The 14,877-nt window shown below is 39.2% G+C and overlaps 1 protein-coding gene across 11 annotated transcripts in view; it reads left to right on the top strand.

The window, feature by feature from the left end:
- Neo1 (neogenin 1) overlaps positions 1 to 14,877 on the top strand; it is a 156,236-nt gene that overhangs the window by 118,426 nt on the left and 22,933 nt on the right. For 4 of the 11 annotated variants that reach the window (XM_051156599.1, XM_051156593.1, XM_051156597.1 and 1 more), the window contains exons 16-22: positions 3,758 to 3,853; positions 6,421 to 6,644; positions 6,726 to 6,864; positions 8,796 to 8,903; positions 10,223 to 10,417; positions 11,137 to 11,169; positions 13,873 to 13,941. In XM_051156599.1, the coding sequence (XP_051012556.1) occupies positions 3,758 to 3,853; positions 6,421 to 6,644; positions 6,726 to 6,864; positions 8,796 to 8,903; positions 10,223 to 10,417; positions 11,137 to 11,169; positions 13,873 to 13,941 (864 nt within the window). The remainder of the gene's footprint in view (positions 1 to 3,757; positions 3,854 to 6,420; positions 6,645 to 6,725; positions 6,865 to 8,795; positions 8,904 to 10,222; positions 10,418 to 11,136; positions 11,170 to 13,872; positions 13,942 to 14,877) is intronic. The other 7 variants (XM_051156595.1, XM_051156598.1, XM_051156591.1 and 4 more) reach the window with 3 other exon arrangements.

Genomic DNA, 14,877 nt, shown 5'->3' with positions numbered 1-14,877 from the left:
AAAACACCCACTTAAAGGCTTGAAAAAATACTTATAATAGCCTCAAGGGGGAAACATTATAAATGTCTATCAATTAGTTAATAGGAAACTACTCAGTAATTAAAAAGGAATTAACTATCAGTACACACAGCAGCAGAAATGAGTCTAAGAAATGTGCTGAACAAAAAGCTAAACACAAGATAATATATACTGTGTTATTGTGTTTTTGCACTAATACAGTGACAAATTTATGATCAGTGGTTGCATCCTGAATATTACAAATTGAGTTAAGAGCATAGCTACTTGGAAATATCTTAACTTCTGTATTTAGGTATTAATTACATAGGTATATAAATTTATCAAAATTTAGTGTCCTTTTAAATACATTTATTTTATGCTAATTATATCTCATAGTTAATTTTAACAGCAAAAAAATCAGAACCGCTCATTTCTTATGATAATGAATCGTGAACTAGCAAGATGACTATCTTAGGGTTTCTATTGCTGTGATGAAACACCATTACCAAAAGCAAGTTGAGGAGGAAAGGGCTTATTCAGTTTACACTTTCACACTGCTTTTCACCTCTGAAATCAGGACAGGACAGTATGCTGAAGGCAAGAGCTGATGCACATGCCATGGAGGAGTGCTGCTTACTGCCCTGCTTCCCATGGCTTGCTCAGCCTGCTTTTTTATAGAACCCAGGACCACCAGCCCAGGGTTAGAGCCACCCACATGGGCTGGGCTTCTCCATCAATAACTAATTAAGAAAATGCCTTACAGCTGGATATCTTATGGAAGCATTTTCTCATCTGAAAGGTTTCTTCCTTTCAAATACCTCTAGTTTGTGGGACAAGTTACACAAGACTAGCCTGCACAATGACTCAGGGAGTAAAAGGTTCTTGCCACCAAGCCTGAAGGTCTTCCTAGGAACCACATGATGGAAGGAGACAGCCAACTTTGCAAGTTGTCCTCTGACATCATACATGTGCTGTAGCATGTGCATGGCCACTCACATATGCACATGCACACATATAAGTGTAATATTTAAAGTTAATATAATGATGCTGCTGGTGGTGGTGAATTGATTTGGGTAGCTATAACTACCTTTCCAAATTGAATTTTCATTGTTAATATTTCTCTGAAAGAATTGTCTCTTAATTCATAATCTCTGCTGATGAATTTTTTTATTCAAACCATTGCTCTTTCCCAAGAACAGCTTTAAATGCTTCACAATTGAGTTACCAGATCTTTTATGGAAGAAAATAAGCAATAGTTTATAAATGTAATTCCAAAAACAAAATATACTTTCTGGTTTTCCTTCCAAAGAGAAATCAGCTGAACCCAGGAGGCTTCTCCACATGAGTAGTCTTACAAGCAATTGTTGGATAGCAAAACCAAAGCTTTTCAGAGGATAAAAATGTCCCTGTGATGACCAGCGTCCTACTGTTTCTCTTATGAGGCTTCTGAAATAAAAATCCTTTGCATTTCAGTCAGGACTTAGTCCTGGACCTCCTGGACCTTTCAGTCTAGGGGAGAACCAAAGCAAAACACAAAAAACAATGAAGTAAGTTAAATGAAGTATGTTCAGAGAAAGGAAAGCTGAGCAGGGCACACAGAGACTTAGCTGGGCTTGGACGGTTTAACCAGAGTAGTGTTGGGTGCAGAGTGGTAAGAAAGAGCAGAGACTGTTGGAAAAGAAGTGTGTGTTGAGAAACAGCAAAACAAAATGTGTCTGGCACAAAGTAAAATGTGTTTATTAACCTAACTTAATATAAGACTGATAAAGCATTAACTGGAAGAAGCAAACCAGAGATGAGGAAGTTCACTTAGAAATTCATTTATTCATCAAACCTAAGCTCTCTCCTGAGCTTCATGTCCATGCAGCGTCTGCCACTGGACACCTACATCTGGATGTGGCCCAAATTCCATCCGGCTCAAAATTTAAACTGAAGTTGGTATTTCTTTTCCCAACCCCCACCCCCTTTTTGATCAGTTAACAGATTAATGAACACCTACAATGTTTCAGACACTGTATAGAGAGAAAGCAAAGAAACAGACATTACACCACTATCAGAAACAGTACAATCTAAAAATATCTGAGACCTGGTCATGGTGACACACAAATGTAATCCTAGCAGTCAAGACGTAGAGGCAGAAAGACCAAGGGTTCAAGGCTAGCCTAACTACATAACAAGTTCTGAGCCCACTAGGTCTACATGAAGCCCTGTTTCAATAACCCTAAATGATAAGGATGAGGGTGATGAGTCTGCAGTGCTGAAGAGGAGTGGGGTGGTACAGTGATGTAACTAGAGAGGTTACCAGTACAGGATGGACCCTTCTGGATGGATAGGTCTACCCATGGATGGGGAGGGTAGAAAGTGCCCTCAGAATAGAGAATGGAGGGAGCCAGTGAAGAGGCAGCACTGAGAGCAAGAAGGAAGCAGTGAGTAACAGAATCGACAGGAACGGAGGGCTTAATGACTCCCATGTTTCTGTCCTGAGCTTTAAGGTTGGCAGGACTGTGGTGGGGTCTAAAGTAGAGAGAGCAGAATAAGAGGAAAGATTTGAGACATTCTAGAGCAAATGCCAAACAGTTGGAGGTAAATGTTGGTGCTCAAAAGGAATGTCTATGTTGAAAGGATATATTTGCAGGTAACAGCCTTTACAAGCTAATCAAGCCAAGGACGCAAGTGAAAAGGAGTAATACAGAGACTGAAGAATGTGCCTAGAATAAACCTCAAAATTGTGTATTATGAGACTCTGACTGTCCCCAGTCTCAGTGAATGACATCACTTTGTTGCCCAGTCATTTTTTTCCCTTGCCAGTCAAGTGGCAAGTTGTGTTGATTCCATCTGTTGTTACAGTTTGACATGGGAGTACCAGATGCCTTGATATATTGCCCTTTATTATATAGAGAATAGGTGGCCCACTAAGTAAAACATCTATTTTGAGGTTTTTAAGTAACCTAAGGCACATGAGATGTGACCACCTTGGAAAACTTGAAAAGCCACAGAATTTAATGGAACTGAACTTTGTAGTTACACATACTAAACATTGTCTGGATCAGACATAGGATCAGAGTCTTCTTCCCGCAGTAAAGGTGAATGCTATTCCACCTGTTGCTTAACATCCCTCTTTCTGAACTTAAGAACATTTTGGAGGACCCTCTAGAGCAGCGGTTCTCAGCCTTCTTAATGCTGTGACCCATTAATACAGTTCCTCATGTGCTGACCCAACCATAAAATGACTTTCCCTGATACTTCATAATGGTAGTTTTGCTCCTGTTATGAATTATAATGTAAATATTTTGTGATACATGACTCTGGGGCGTTGAGAACCACTGCTCTTCGATTGTTCTTAGTCTCCTTGCAGAATTACATTAGGCTATCAAATCCTGGGTCATGTCTTGCCTAACCAAGAAGATGACTGCTCTGGATGAGGAGGGTCTCTGCAATGTTGCACCTGAAGGCTTCTGGTACCCTAAAGCCTTACGTCATACAATGAGCATCTTAAACATTAGTAGACTCCAGGAGAGGAGGAATAGTCCACATCCACTCTGAAGACTACACCCAGGACACTGATGGAACCACCACCACCACCATCATCATCATCATCATCATTACTTCTATCTCTACATCTCTTCATATCCCTAAATAAGCAATCCTGTTTAAAATAAATAAATACTAAACTTTCCTTGAATTTTTCTGCAATTAGACACTCTTGTGTTTTTTAAATCTGTAAAGAGCATTAATAAATGTTTTGACTTCTTTCTCTCAGATCCAAGCTCTCATTATGTGATTACCCTGAAAGCATTCAACAACGTTGGCGAAGGCATCCCCCTTTATGAAAGTGCTGTGACCAGACCTCACACAGGTAGGGTGTCCTGTCTGTCTTGGCATCTGCACTTTCCCTACTGCTTATGTAGATTATGACCCAGAAGTCTCCCTGATGGATGTTCATGAAAGAAAAATACATGGCAGCTTGGAGTGCAGACTTGGAATGGCTAGCTTTCTAGGTACAGAGTTGTTGGTTCCTGTTTTGCTTATTTAACTATTAAGTCTACCAGATAAGCCATTCTATGCAGATATATACTTTTTAAAATATGTTAAAATTGAGAATGCATAGTTTTGTGAGAATTGATAGGAATTTTCATATTTCATATATGTTACAACTATGATGAATCAAAAAATGAGATACTTTATAGATCTAGAGGATTATATAGGTTGTACATCATAGCACTAAGTGTATATATGTTTGGTGAAGTAAACATTGGTTTATGGTCAGATATGCGAGTTGCTTAGGAAGGTATTTTTTTGTGTGTGCCCTTTGTAAAGTTAATATTTACATAAAGGGATAACATCAAAGGCACGACCAATTTGACAAGTTATATTTATTATAAGAGACCAGTCATCATTTTTCTTTATATTTAAATATATCTAAAATAATATAAATATAATGTAAATTTTCTGTACTGCTGTAAAACTTGTGACTTAGATCTGAATGGGAAAATTTACTGGAGTCAGTATAATAGAGTTGTGAACTCTTTAACAGTCCTAGAACTGTTGAGATGGCTCAGTGGTAAAGAGCACTTGTTTTTCCAAAGGACCTGGATTCCATTCCCAGCACCCTCATGGTAGCTCACAACCATCCATAACTCTAGTTTCAGGAATTTGACTCCCTTCTCTGTCCCCTCAGAGTATTAGGCATATACATTGTATATATACATACATTGCATATGAAATACTCGACATAATTTTTAAAGAGTCCTAAATACAAAAGAGTTTCTTTTTATGAAAGTATTTCTCTATCTGTTGACCACAACTTTGAGTCAATTTTGTAAGCTGTCTTTAGGATGATTTAAGTAACTTAACTGTACAAAGTTGGCAGTGTTCTTATTAAAAGGTAATTTTTATCCCTTATTTTAAAGCTTCTACTTTGTACCAATGTTGTTACTCCATGTTTGATAGTTCTTCCCTGTGTACCTACAGCTTGCAAGTTGTGTTAGAAATAGTTTTGGTATTCCAGAAAAAATATGCAAAAAGTGACCTTTACTTTCTTAAATTAGACTACAATAGAAAAACAATTATTTTCTTTCATATGGTTTAAGAATGCAGAAATATAATGAATATACAAAGAAATGCTTTAAGTCATGTAATGTTAGTTCTTTTACCCAAGAGTTGGTACATATAAGATGTTCCTTAAAGAATGATAATTACTTCTGCGTCTGAAAGTTCATTGTAACTAATTCTTATGTATTCTGGCAGTCTGAGAACAAAGCCCTGGAGGCTGCCCCTCTGTTATTCTCAGTATTCATTGTACAAGAAATATACACATGAATAATGTTACATTAGTGTAGCAGTTACTCATAAGCAAGGACTGTCGATTTAGATTTTTTAGTTATAAAACCAGTTACTATAACTGTGGAGAAACAACATTTAAAACCTGATTTTTAAAAATAAATGAGTATGTGTATTGAGAGAACCCAGCTTAGAGTTAGAAAACCCCAGAGGTCCTACTGTACTGAACTCCCGCTGTGGTCCTCAGTGAATATTTCTAAGTCATTCTGTCCTCTGTTTTGCAATAAAGAATCTGTTTGCTGCATAGAGCACAGCTTATGAATATGTTCTTCCCTTCATCAAACAAGTATTGTGATCTCTAACATTTGTCAGTGCTGTGCCACTTGGATCCATGATAATCATGGCATTTTTCTTAACTGACGGGGACTTGTTCACTGCCTTATTCTGTCTGACTCCTAGAGAAAGTACAGCAGGCAGTGCAACATGGTGTCAGTTTACCTTCTCTTAAGACACGGGAGCCTTTGGATTTATTCAGCTGAGAGCCATTTCTCCACTGTCTCTACACTGAAGATATCAACAAGTCTGAAGTGGCTTAACCACAGACGTTGAGCTTTGAGAGACAAATCACCCATCCAGTGATGGGCAGTAAGGACTCATGTCCCAAAATGCAGCCATATTTACTAAAATGTCAAATAGGCAATAAACTTTATTTTGCTTGTTCAGAAATTATACTCTGGATTTTAAGAGCAGTTTTTGTTTTCTTAACACTGCTTTTTCTAACAGCAGGTAACATTTTCAAGTAATTAAAAAAATTCAAGCATGTATATGTTAACATGATCCCTCAACCATCAGTATCTGTAGAGTATGGTTGACAGTATAGTTAGGTACTAATTTGCTTAACAATTTCCTACAGTTTTTCCTTAAAATACACACACACACACACACACACACACACACACACACACACACACACACACACATAGTAGAAGTATTCTTCTGAATAAATGAGGGCTATCTATTAACTCTGGATTTTCTTTCTTTTTTCCATTTCTCATCTTTCATTCCATTATATTCCCCTACATTCCCTTTTATTTTTGTTTATGTTAAAATGCCACTTCCCTTTCTTAATTAATTTTTACCCAGACACTTCTGAAGTTGATTTATTTGTTATTAATGCTCCATACACTCCAGTGCCAGATCCCACTCCCATGATGCCACCAGTGGGAGTTCAGGCTTCCATTCTGAGTCATGACACCATAAGGATCACATGGGCGGACAACTCGCTGCCCAAGCACCAGAAGATCACAGACTCCCGCTACTACACAGTCCGGTGGAAGACCAACATCCCAGCAAACACCAAGTACAAGGTACTGAGCATTTGCTTTGGGTGAAAAAAGCTAATCAGTGGTATTTTCCTGTTTTAAAGTTCTTGATTCATACTTTTCCAGAATGCAAATGCAACAACTCTAAGCTATTTGGTTACTGGTTTAAAGCCAAATACACTGTATGAGTTCTCCGTGATGGTGACCAAAGGTAGACGGTCAAGCACATGGAGCATGACGGCTCATGGGGCCACCTTTGAATTAGGTACGTACAGTGCAAAGCCGTGGCACGTGGTATTTCTTCTCTTTGTAAACTATGAAAAGCCTATGGACGTTCATGCTGTTTGCCATATTCTCAGCCATGGAACATCTTACCACCTGCCTTTACTGTACAAGGGTAGCGCACATATTGACATCTCTACAGAACCCAGCAGAATTCTGTATTTGAGTTGTGTTTGTCAACTATTGTAGATTTGGGGGGTCATTTTGCAGAACATTAGTAAACTGTGCAGGTTTTAAAAATTACGAGACTTTAATTCAATGTCAGGTAACCAGCTGCCATTGTGTCCGTGAGCATGTCATCTAATCTCTCTGAACCTCAGTTTCTTCCATCTTGGGTGGGGTGATAGTCACCCCCTTTTCTTCTTTAGAAAGTTATTATAAGGTAAATGAGGAACAGATGGACAAGCATGTGGTTAGACACAAGAGATTATTGTCATTAATCCTGCTTACTGGTAAATTGAAATTGAAAAAAATGAAGTGACCTGCCCTTGACCAAGCAGTTGCCCAGCTGTGCTTGCCCAGTCTGAGCACTTTACTGAGCCCAAGGCTTTCTTGGAAAGCAGCTCTGTAGATCCTTCACTGAACCAGTCTTTGGTGTGTGTGAGTTCACCTGAAGGAGATAACTAAGTAGATTAAGGAAAAAACAGGTTGCCTCCCTTGAGATTGTTCACTTTTTGCTGGCTTTTAAGCCCTTTCTTTCACTTCCCTTGGGCTCTCCTAGGGTAAGGATGTGAGTGACCTTGGAATCTCAGTGTATTCTGGCCTACTTCTGTGCATGATGAAAAACTAAACTTCCACCTTCTGTACAGACTAGTCTTGCCCTTCTGCACAGTTGCTTTGAATTTCTACAGGGGAGGGGTTTAGACTGGGATGTTAGGAATATAGGTATAAAAGAATAAATAATTATTAATTTGCTTTCTTTTCTGTTTATTTTGTTTGTTTGCTTGCTTGGGTTTTGGTTTGGTTTGGTTTTGGCTTTGTTTTGAGACAGGGTCTTAACTGTGTAGCCCTAGCTGGCCTCAAACTCACCATATAGATGAAGATGACATCCAACTCCACCTGCCTCCGGAGTGCTGGGATGAAAGGCGTATGCCACCACACTCAGCTCTTCTACTTTAAGAATATACTTTCAGCTTATTGACTAATAAGAAAAATTTTTATTTTCTCTAGGATGTTTGTTTCTCTAGGCTTTTCCAACTTATATTAAAACTCTAGTGTTTTAGGAAGTTGTTAATTTGAAGGAATACTTGATTTGAGCATTTTCTGCTTGTATATTACATTAGAAGTTTTCAGCTATAACATAGAAAGGCCATTTCCTTTTGTTGGCTTCTGTGCTGTGTGACCAGCTTTTATTACCTCAGTAACATCCGCAGTTGTGGTGTGCTTTCACTGTAAGCTTAAAATGACAAATACCAAGTTGTAAACTTCTTGTTAGAGGGAACTGAGCTTTTTAAAGGCATATTTGACTCGAAGAGCCAACTCTAAACAAGAGAGAAAAACTATTCAACACTTTAAAATGTCCTGCCAAATTGAGTGGAAGGCCGCAGTCTGGGGCCTGTTATGTAACTGCTCTCAGTTTTGGTGCCCTGACCTCCCAACCAGGAACAGTGGCACCTGCCCCTCTAGGTTGTCATAGCCTTAAGAGTATGCTGACTGTACAATGCCAGCGGTAGTGTGTACTTGGAACCAGCGGCATTTGGCTCTCCCGAGCGTATGTCTCTGACTGCCAGCCCACGAGTCCGTTTTCTGTCCTCATAGGTGTATAGTCTTCTTTTTATTAGACATGGTTGTTACACATAGACTTGCATTATTAAAGTGGGGGGTGTCATTGCCCTATATATTTACTGTGCCTTATCAATGAAAAGAAATGGAAAAATGGACTATACTGAGTGGATAGTGTTTGTTATTTTGTAGTTCCTACTTCTCCGCCTAAGGATGTGACAGTTGTGAGTAAAGAAGGGAAACCTAGAACCATAATAGTGAACTGGCAGCCTCCCTCTGAAGCCAACGGCAAGATTACAGGTGAGCATCCGTAGACTATGCGCTATTCCAGGCAAGTACTGTGCAGTCAGTGGGAGTGGGAGTGAGGCTGGCTTGGTCATTGTGTGGAATGCAATGAGTCGTGTTTATCCTTGAAACTTAAGCAAGGGCATACAGTCTGCCCAAATTAGCATGGAACTGAGTGGCCAGCCAGTGGTTCTACTTAACAATATCTGGTGGGGATGGAATATGCTGGACAGCCTGTGTTCTACTGTAGCTTGATGGATATGGTTTTCATAAAGCTGTTCACTCCCCCAGGTGAGTGCTTTGAATTTGTGTGTCTAGTTCTACTGGGAATTGCCTAGTCCATATAGACTTCGCTGTTCTACTTTAAAGCCCCACCAAAGCCCATTAGGCTCTTAAACCAACACCAACAGCCCAAGGCCTGCGGCTTCAGGTTTCTGTGCTCTTACTATTAGAGTTAGAAGCCTGTGAAGGAACTGGGAATTTCCCTCTTGGCCTTCAGAGAGGAACTTCCTGTAATAGAGAGGATACTGGCTGCTGTCTGGAACCTCTGTCTCATTAGGAGTGTGCTGAAGAGCTCATTTACCCTCTGAAATATAAAGAAGGTGGCCAAAGGACTCAGAAAGTGTTCCTAGCATTTTGTTCTTGTAACCTTGGTTTTTACCTATTTGTTTTGATTTGTTTTTCTGAGACAAGTTCTCTTTTTATATCCCTGGCTGTCCTGGAACTCACTGTGGAGACCAGGCTGGCCTCAAACTCAAAGATGCACCTGCCTCTACCTCCTGAGTGCTGGGGTTAAAGGGGTGCACCTTCCCTTGCCCATGTGTTCCTGTAACTTTGAATAAGATGTCCTTTTCCATAAACCCTAGTCTTTATATCTTATTTTTTTTTTAGGTTCCTAGTTTGCATCTTCTATAAAAGAAACAAATATAACTTGACTCAGATTACATCTTAATTTGTCTTTTAAAACCTTAAACAGTGCATCACATTTTTGCAGTATGGATCAGGTAGGCTTATGCTTGTGAGGCTTTCCTGCCTCATCTGTGGGAGTTGAGTGCCCCCTGGTGGAAATATCTAGTAACATGTCTTTGTGGCCTCACCCACTCTTAGAACTTTGTCGGGAGGTTTCAATCTACCAAGCATTTTTCCCCTAGGAGATGACTTTGGTTGGAGGTAATTGAGCATGTCATACTATTGTTGAGTCTCAGAACTACATTATCTTAAATCTGTACCCTTATGTTTTATTTAGATATTATATGACAGGCACTTATTGACTTTCTGATTGCAAAAAGAAAAACAGAAATGAGATTTCTTTTCCTACTAATTGCTTTGGACAGGTTACATCATCTATTACAGCACAGATGTGAATGCAGAGATACACGACTGGGTCATTGAACCTGTTGTGGGTAACAGGCTGACTCACCAGATCCAAGAGTTAACCCTCGACACGCCGTACTACTTCAAAATCCAGGCCCGGAACTCAAAGGGCATGGGGCCCATGTCTGAAGCTGTCCAGTTCAGAACACCTAAAGGTAAAGCTCCCTGCGCCCTGAGGGCTTTCCCGTGTTGTCTAAAGGGCATGGGGCCCATGTCTGAAGCTGTCCAGTTCAGAACACCTAAAGGTAATGCTCCCTGCGCCCTGAGGGCTTTCCCGTGTTGTCTAAAGGGCATGGGGCCCATGTCTGAAGCTGTCCAGTTCAGAACACCTAAAGGTAAAGTTCCCTACGCCCTGAGGGCTTTCCCGTGTTGTCTAAAGAGTGGAGCTGCAGCGTATAGAGACTGTGGGCGATGTGGGAAATGCTGGTCATGAACTTGCCGGCCTCACAGTAAAGGCTTCCAAAGGTGCCTCTCCTACTCACTGGCTGACAAATTGGCGCTCTCCCAGTCTGCATAGAAGGGAATTTTGGTTCTATGTATCTGGGCAATAGAATTGCTGAGATCTCTTAGTTTTTATCAGAAAAATCAGATGTGATTCTTTTGGTTTCCATTGAGTTATATTGCATATTATTGTGACTGCCTTTTATGTAAAGCTCAAGAAAATTAATATAAAATAGCCAGGCAAGCTTAGGCCAATAAAACTGAGTTGGGTATTAAGTCTGTGGAGGTGCGGAAACCTAAATTTCTTTTCTGTTGTCAGTATATTTGGAAGTTAGTGGGAATTTTATTTTTTCCTTTAAAACTTCTGTCTGTCCATCTTCAAAGCTGGTGATCCTTGCTCTTGTTTCCTCTTCCCCTGTGCTTGGCCTGTCAGCGGACTCCTCTGATAAAATGCCTAATGACCAAGGTAATTGAGTAGATGGCCTCTCTCTCTCACTTTCTCTCTTTTGTGACCTATTAGTTTTTTGTTTCAATTTTTTTTCCCCCTGAAAATCACTATCATCTGTGAAAAATCACGCACATTCTTATTGGCCAAAGTAGAGTTGAGTCCATGTTTATAGACCTTGGAATATCTGGAAAGATAAGAGGTTTACTTAGAAACTAAATTCCCTGATGGAAGAAAATTGAGTTGAATAAACTCAAGATTGGCCTTAAGTGACGATCAAGTCATCCTTAGGTGTTAAGATGCTAAAGTTATAAACAGTGATAAGCATTTGAGGCATAAAATGACCAGTATACCAACTGTTCATATTTGTAGCATTTAGGATTTTATTTCCTTAAGTGAAACATTATCAAGTTCAGTAAATAGTATATTTCTCTTCTTGCATACATGAATCCTCTTAAAAATATGTGCTTATCTGTGACCAAGGGTTTATTCTTTTGAAATATGTTTATTTACAGCTCTTTTATTTCTTTTCTTAATATTAAGTATGAGCATTTTTATAAAAGGATAAAAAGTATGTGGATGGACACTTGCAAGCATAAGCCTTGATGTCACCAGTCTTGAAATCATTGATCGGCACTTTTTTCATTGTAGTTGCTTTGGTGATGTGGTGGCTGTGCTTTGTGATTTTTATCTCTAAGAAATCAACTAACAATGGATTTCTATACTGAAAAAGAACAGTAAAAGTAAATGAGCTAATTGCGCTTGTGGTTTAAGACCAGTAATCAGAAATACAATGTTTTTCTATCTTGGTTAATGCAAGAAAGAGTCAGAACTTGAAGTATTGAATTTCATGGCTTTGGACATGTTTGTTTTCAGTAAGTCTTTTGTTATACACCAGAGAACACTGGGCATAGGTTTTCATGAGTATAAAAGCATGAGATTTCATAAACCTTTGCCTTGTATATGCAAAGAATGTAAATATGCTTTGCTCTGTCCTTTCACTTGATAACTATATTGCAATACTTCCTGTTCCATTCCTCTGGTATTCAAAATTCTTTTCCTGTTGGTATTTTGGGTACTAGATTTATCCTTTAAATTTCTTACTGATTCTGTAAATGTTAAAGAAAAATATTAGGACATACAGGAATATAAACCAACTAATATCTTGGTAAGCAAAGCATGTTCACTGACAGGTTTTGTTTGTTTGTTTATATATTGCAGTACTCTGCAAAGTTTAATTTAAATAGAGCCACATGATGACCATGAACATTTAAATGTAAAGAACCTTAAAATGCTAAGTATCTCTGTGCTAATTAGATTTTGCCTGAGGTAATAGCATATGAAGAATAACTGGAATATTGATGCGCATGTCGTGTGTGTCACTTGGGAGAAATGAGCCTCAGAAGTAAGAGGATAAAGTAATAAGTATGAACAACAGAAATTAAATCCTAGAATATGCCCTAGAAATCCTGAGACTGTACCATAGGAGTCAAGGGCTTTTGTTTCCTTCTTGTGTAGGTTTTGGCTTCTGAGAACATACCAAACATACTTAGCCTCTAGATTTAGTCTATTAAATGAACTATTTACCCAACCTTATATTTGGGTTTCTTTTAAAACATGTTTGCTTATAAGAGAAAAAAAGGAATTAATATTAGCTCTAATGCTTTGCAGAAATAAATTTACTTTATATATTTCTAGTCAAGCTTTATGTGTGAAAATATCTCTCATAGTGTTTACTAGAGCTCCATGTGCTCTGCCTCCATAAACGAGAAAAAGGACTGCTCTGTAGTGCAGCTGGTATTCAAGGGCACTCTCAGGCACTGTGTGCTGTTAACTGTCAGGAGCAGCTCTTATTTTCATTCTTGCAGGCCTTTTTTCAAGAGCTTGCTGCTCCTTTCTGGCTAGTAACTTTGAATTGAGGAATATCTTTATGGAGGAAGGGCTTCCCCTAAGCAGTTTTACTATAAATATAAAGAAAGAAACTGAAAACCAAGAATAAAGATAATAAAACAAAAACAAAACAAAAAGCCATGTATTTCTGTCTCTTGAATTCTGCTGCTGGGGAGTCCCCAAGCCTGGCCTCACTTATTTGAACCTGTGACTATGAAATCACATGGCAGTGACCTTTGTAAGCAACTAGAAGGAAGGTTTGGTTTGTTTTCTTTTGTTTCTGTTTTTTAATGCTTAGGTAACAGAAAAGGAAGAGAGAATCTGGTTTGAACCTCTGCTTACCTTCCTATTCTTGCTTAGGTTAACTTTGTACTTAGACCAGGCAACTTCATAATCTGAAAAAAAATAGCCAGAACAATACTGACACTTGGCAGGCCAGATCAGCATCACCAAGTCCTTTGGAGAGTACAATTGTTTGGTACAAGCGTCAGCCTCATTTACTCCATTGGTTCCTTTTGTTATAAAATAATCTACTTCTAACACATGTCCTGAGTATTGTTTCCTAGGCTAGAGAAATTGGGGTGAGGAGTTTCCCCACTTCCTGAACAGCAGATTGGTAGTCTGGCTATGCCCTTGAGACACAGGCATCAGTCTTGCACTGAAAGCTGTATCTGTTTACCTTGGTATGGAAAGTATTCTCCCATTGTTTGTATTGTTTTCATTTTCTCACAGAGTAGACTGAAATGTTTGTTTTTAGAAAACACCCACTAGCTGTGAGGTGGACTGTCACATCTACATGTTGGGTTGTTATTGACATCATTTCTTCTGCTTCAGCCCTAGGATCCGCAGGAAAAGGAAGCCGACTGCCAGACCTAGGATCTGACTACAAACCTCCAATGAGTGGTAAAGCCCTCTCTAAGGCTTTTCAGCTTTCTGTCTCTGGACATTATGCAGTTCTGCTTAAACTTTTTAAATATGTTTTATATAACTTCAGTGTTGGTTTATGCCATGTTAATGTAGTTCATTTTATTTAGTAGATCTAGCTTTAGCCATTTTTGTGGCAAAATGTTGCTGAATCATAGAATCTTACTTCTCCACATAGCCAGCTGGAAACAAGATTGATTCCTAACAAACACTCTCTCCTCCTGCCTCTAGAAAAGAGTTAGACTTTGAAAGATTAGCCCTCTGGTAGGAGTAGCCCTCACCTGGCACAGGCCAGACAACTGCTTCAGAATCTCAGCATCTCCGTTACTGCACTACTTTCAGTCTGGGAATTCTAGGGGAAATTTTTCTACTTTTCTCCTGTTTTCCAACTCAGTGTCCTCAACTTGTTAATACTTTCTTCTTGGTGCTGGAGATATGGTTAAGAGAACAGGCTCTCTTGTAAAGTACTTGGGGTTCAACTGCCAGCATCCACATGGTGGCTTGCAACTGTCTGTAACTCTAGCCCCAAGGGGTCTGCCATCCTCTTCTGGCCTCCTTGGGCTCTACATGAATATGATGCACAGACATATATGCAGGCAAAATGGTCATATGCATTCAATAAAAATAAATTGGTTTTCTCTTTTTTAAAATGACTTATTTATTTTTATTTATGTACATTGGTAATCTGCCTGCTTGGGTGTGTGTCTGACATTGTCAGAACCCCTGGAACTGGAGTTACAGACAGTTGTGAGCTGCCATGTGGGTGCTGGAAATTGAATCTAGGTCTTCTGGAAGAACAGCCAGTGCTCTTAACCACTGAGCCATCTTCCCAGCTCCTCAAGAAGTTTTATATTACCCTTGCTCAGAGATTTCTCCTTCATGCATTTTTTTTTTTGCATGTTGGGCCATAGACAG

This window comes from Acomys russatus, chromosome 14, assembly GCF_903995435.1.
Source record: "Acomys russatus chromosome 14, mAcoRus1.1, whole genome shotgun sequence".
In the NCBI taxonomy this organism is placed as follows: Eukaryota; Metazoa; Chordata; class Mammalia; order Rodentia; family Muridae; genus Acomys; species Acomys russatus.
This window is presented reverse-complemented; position numbering and strand designations above follow the sequence as displayed.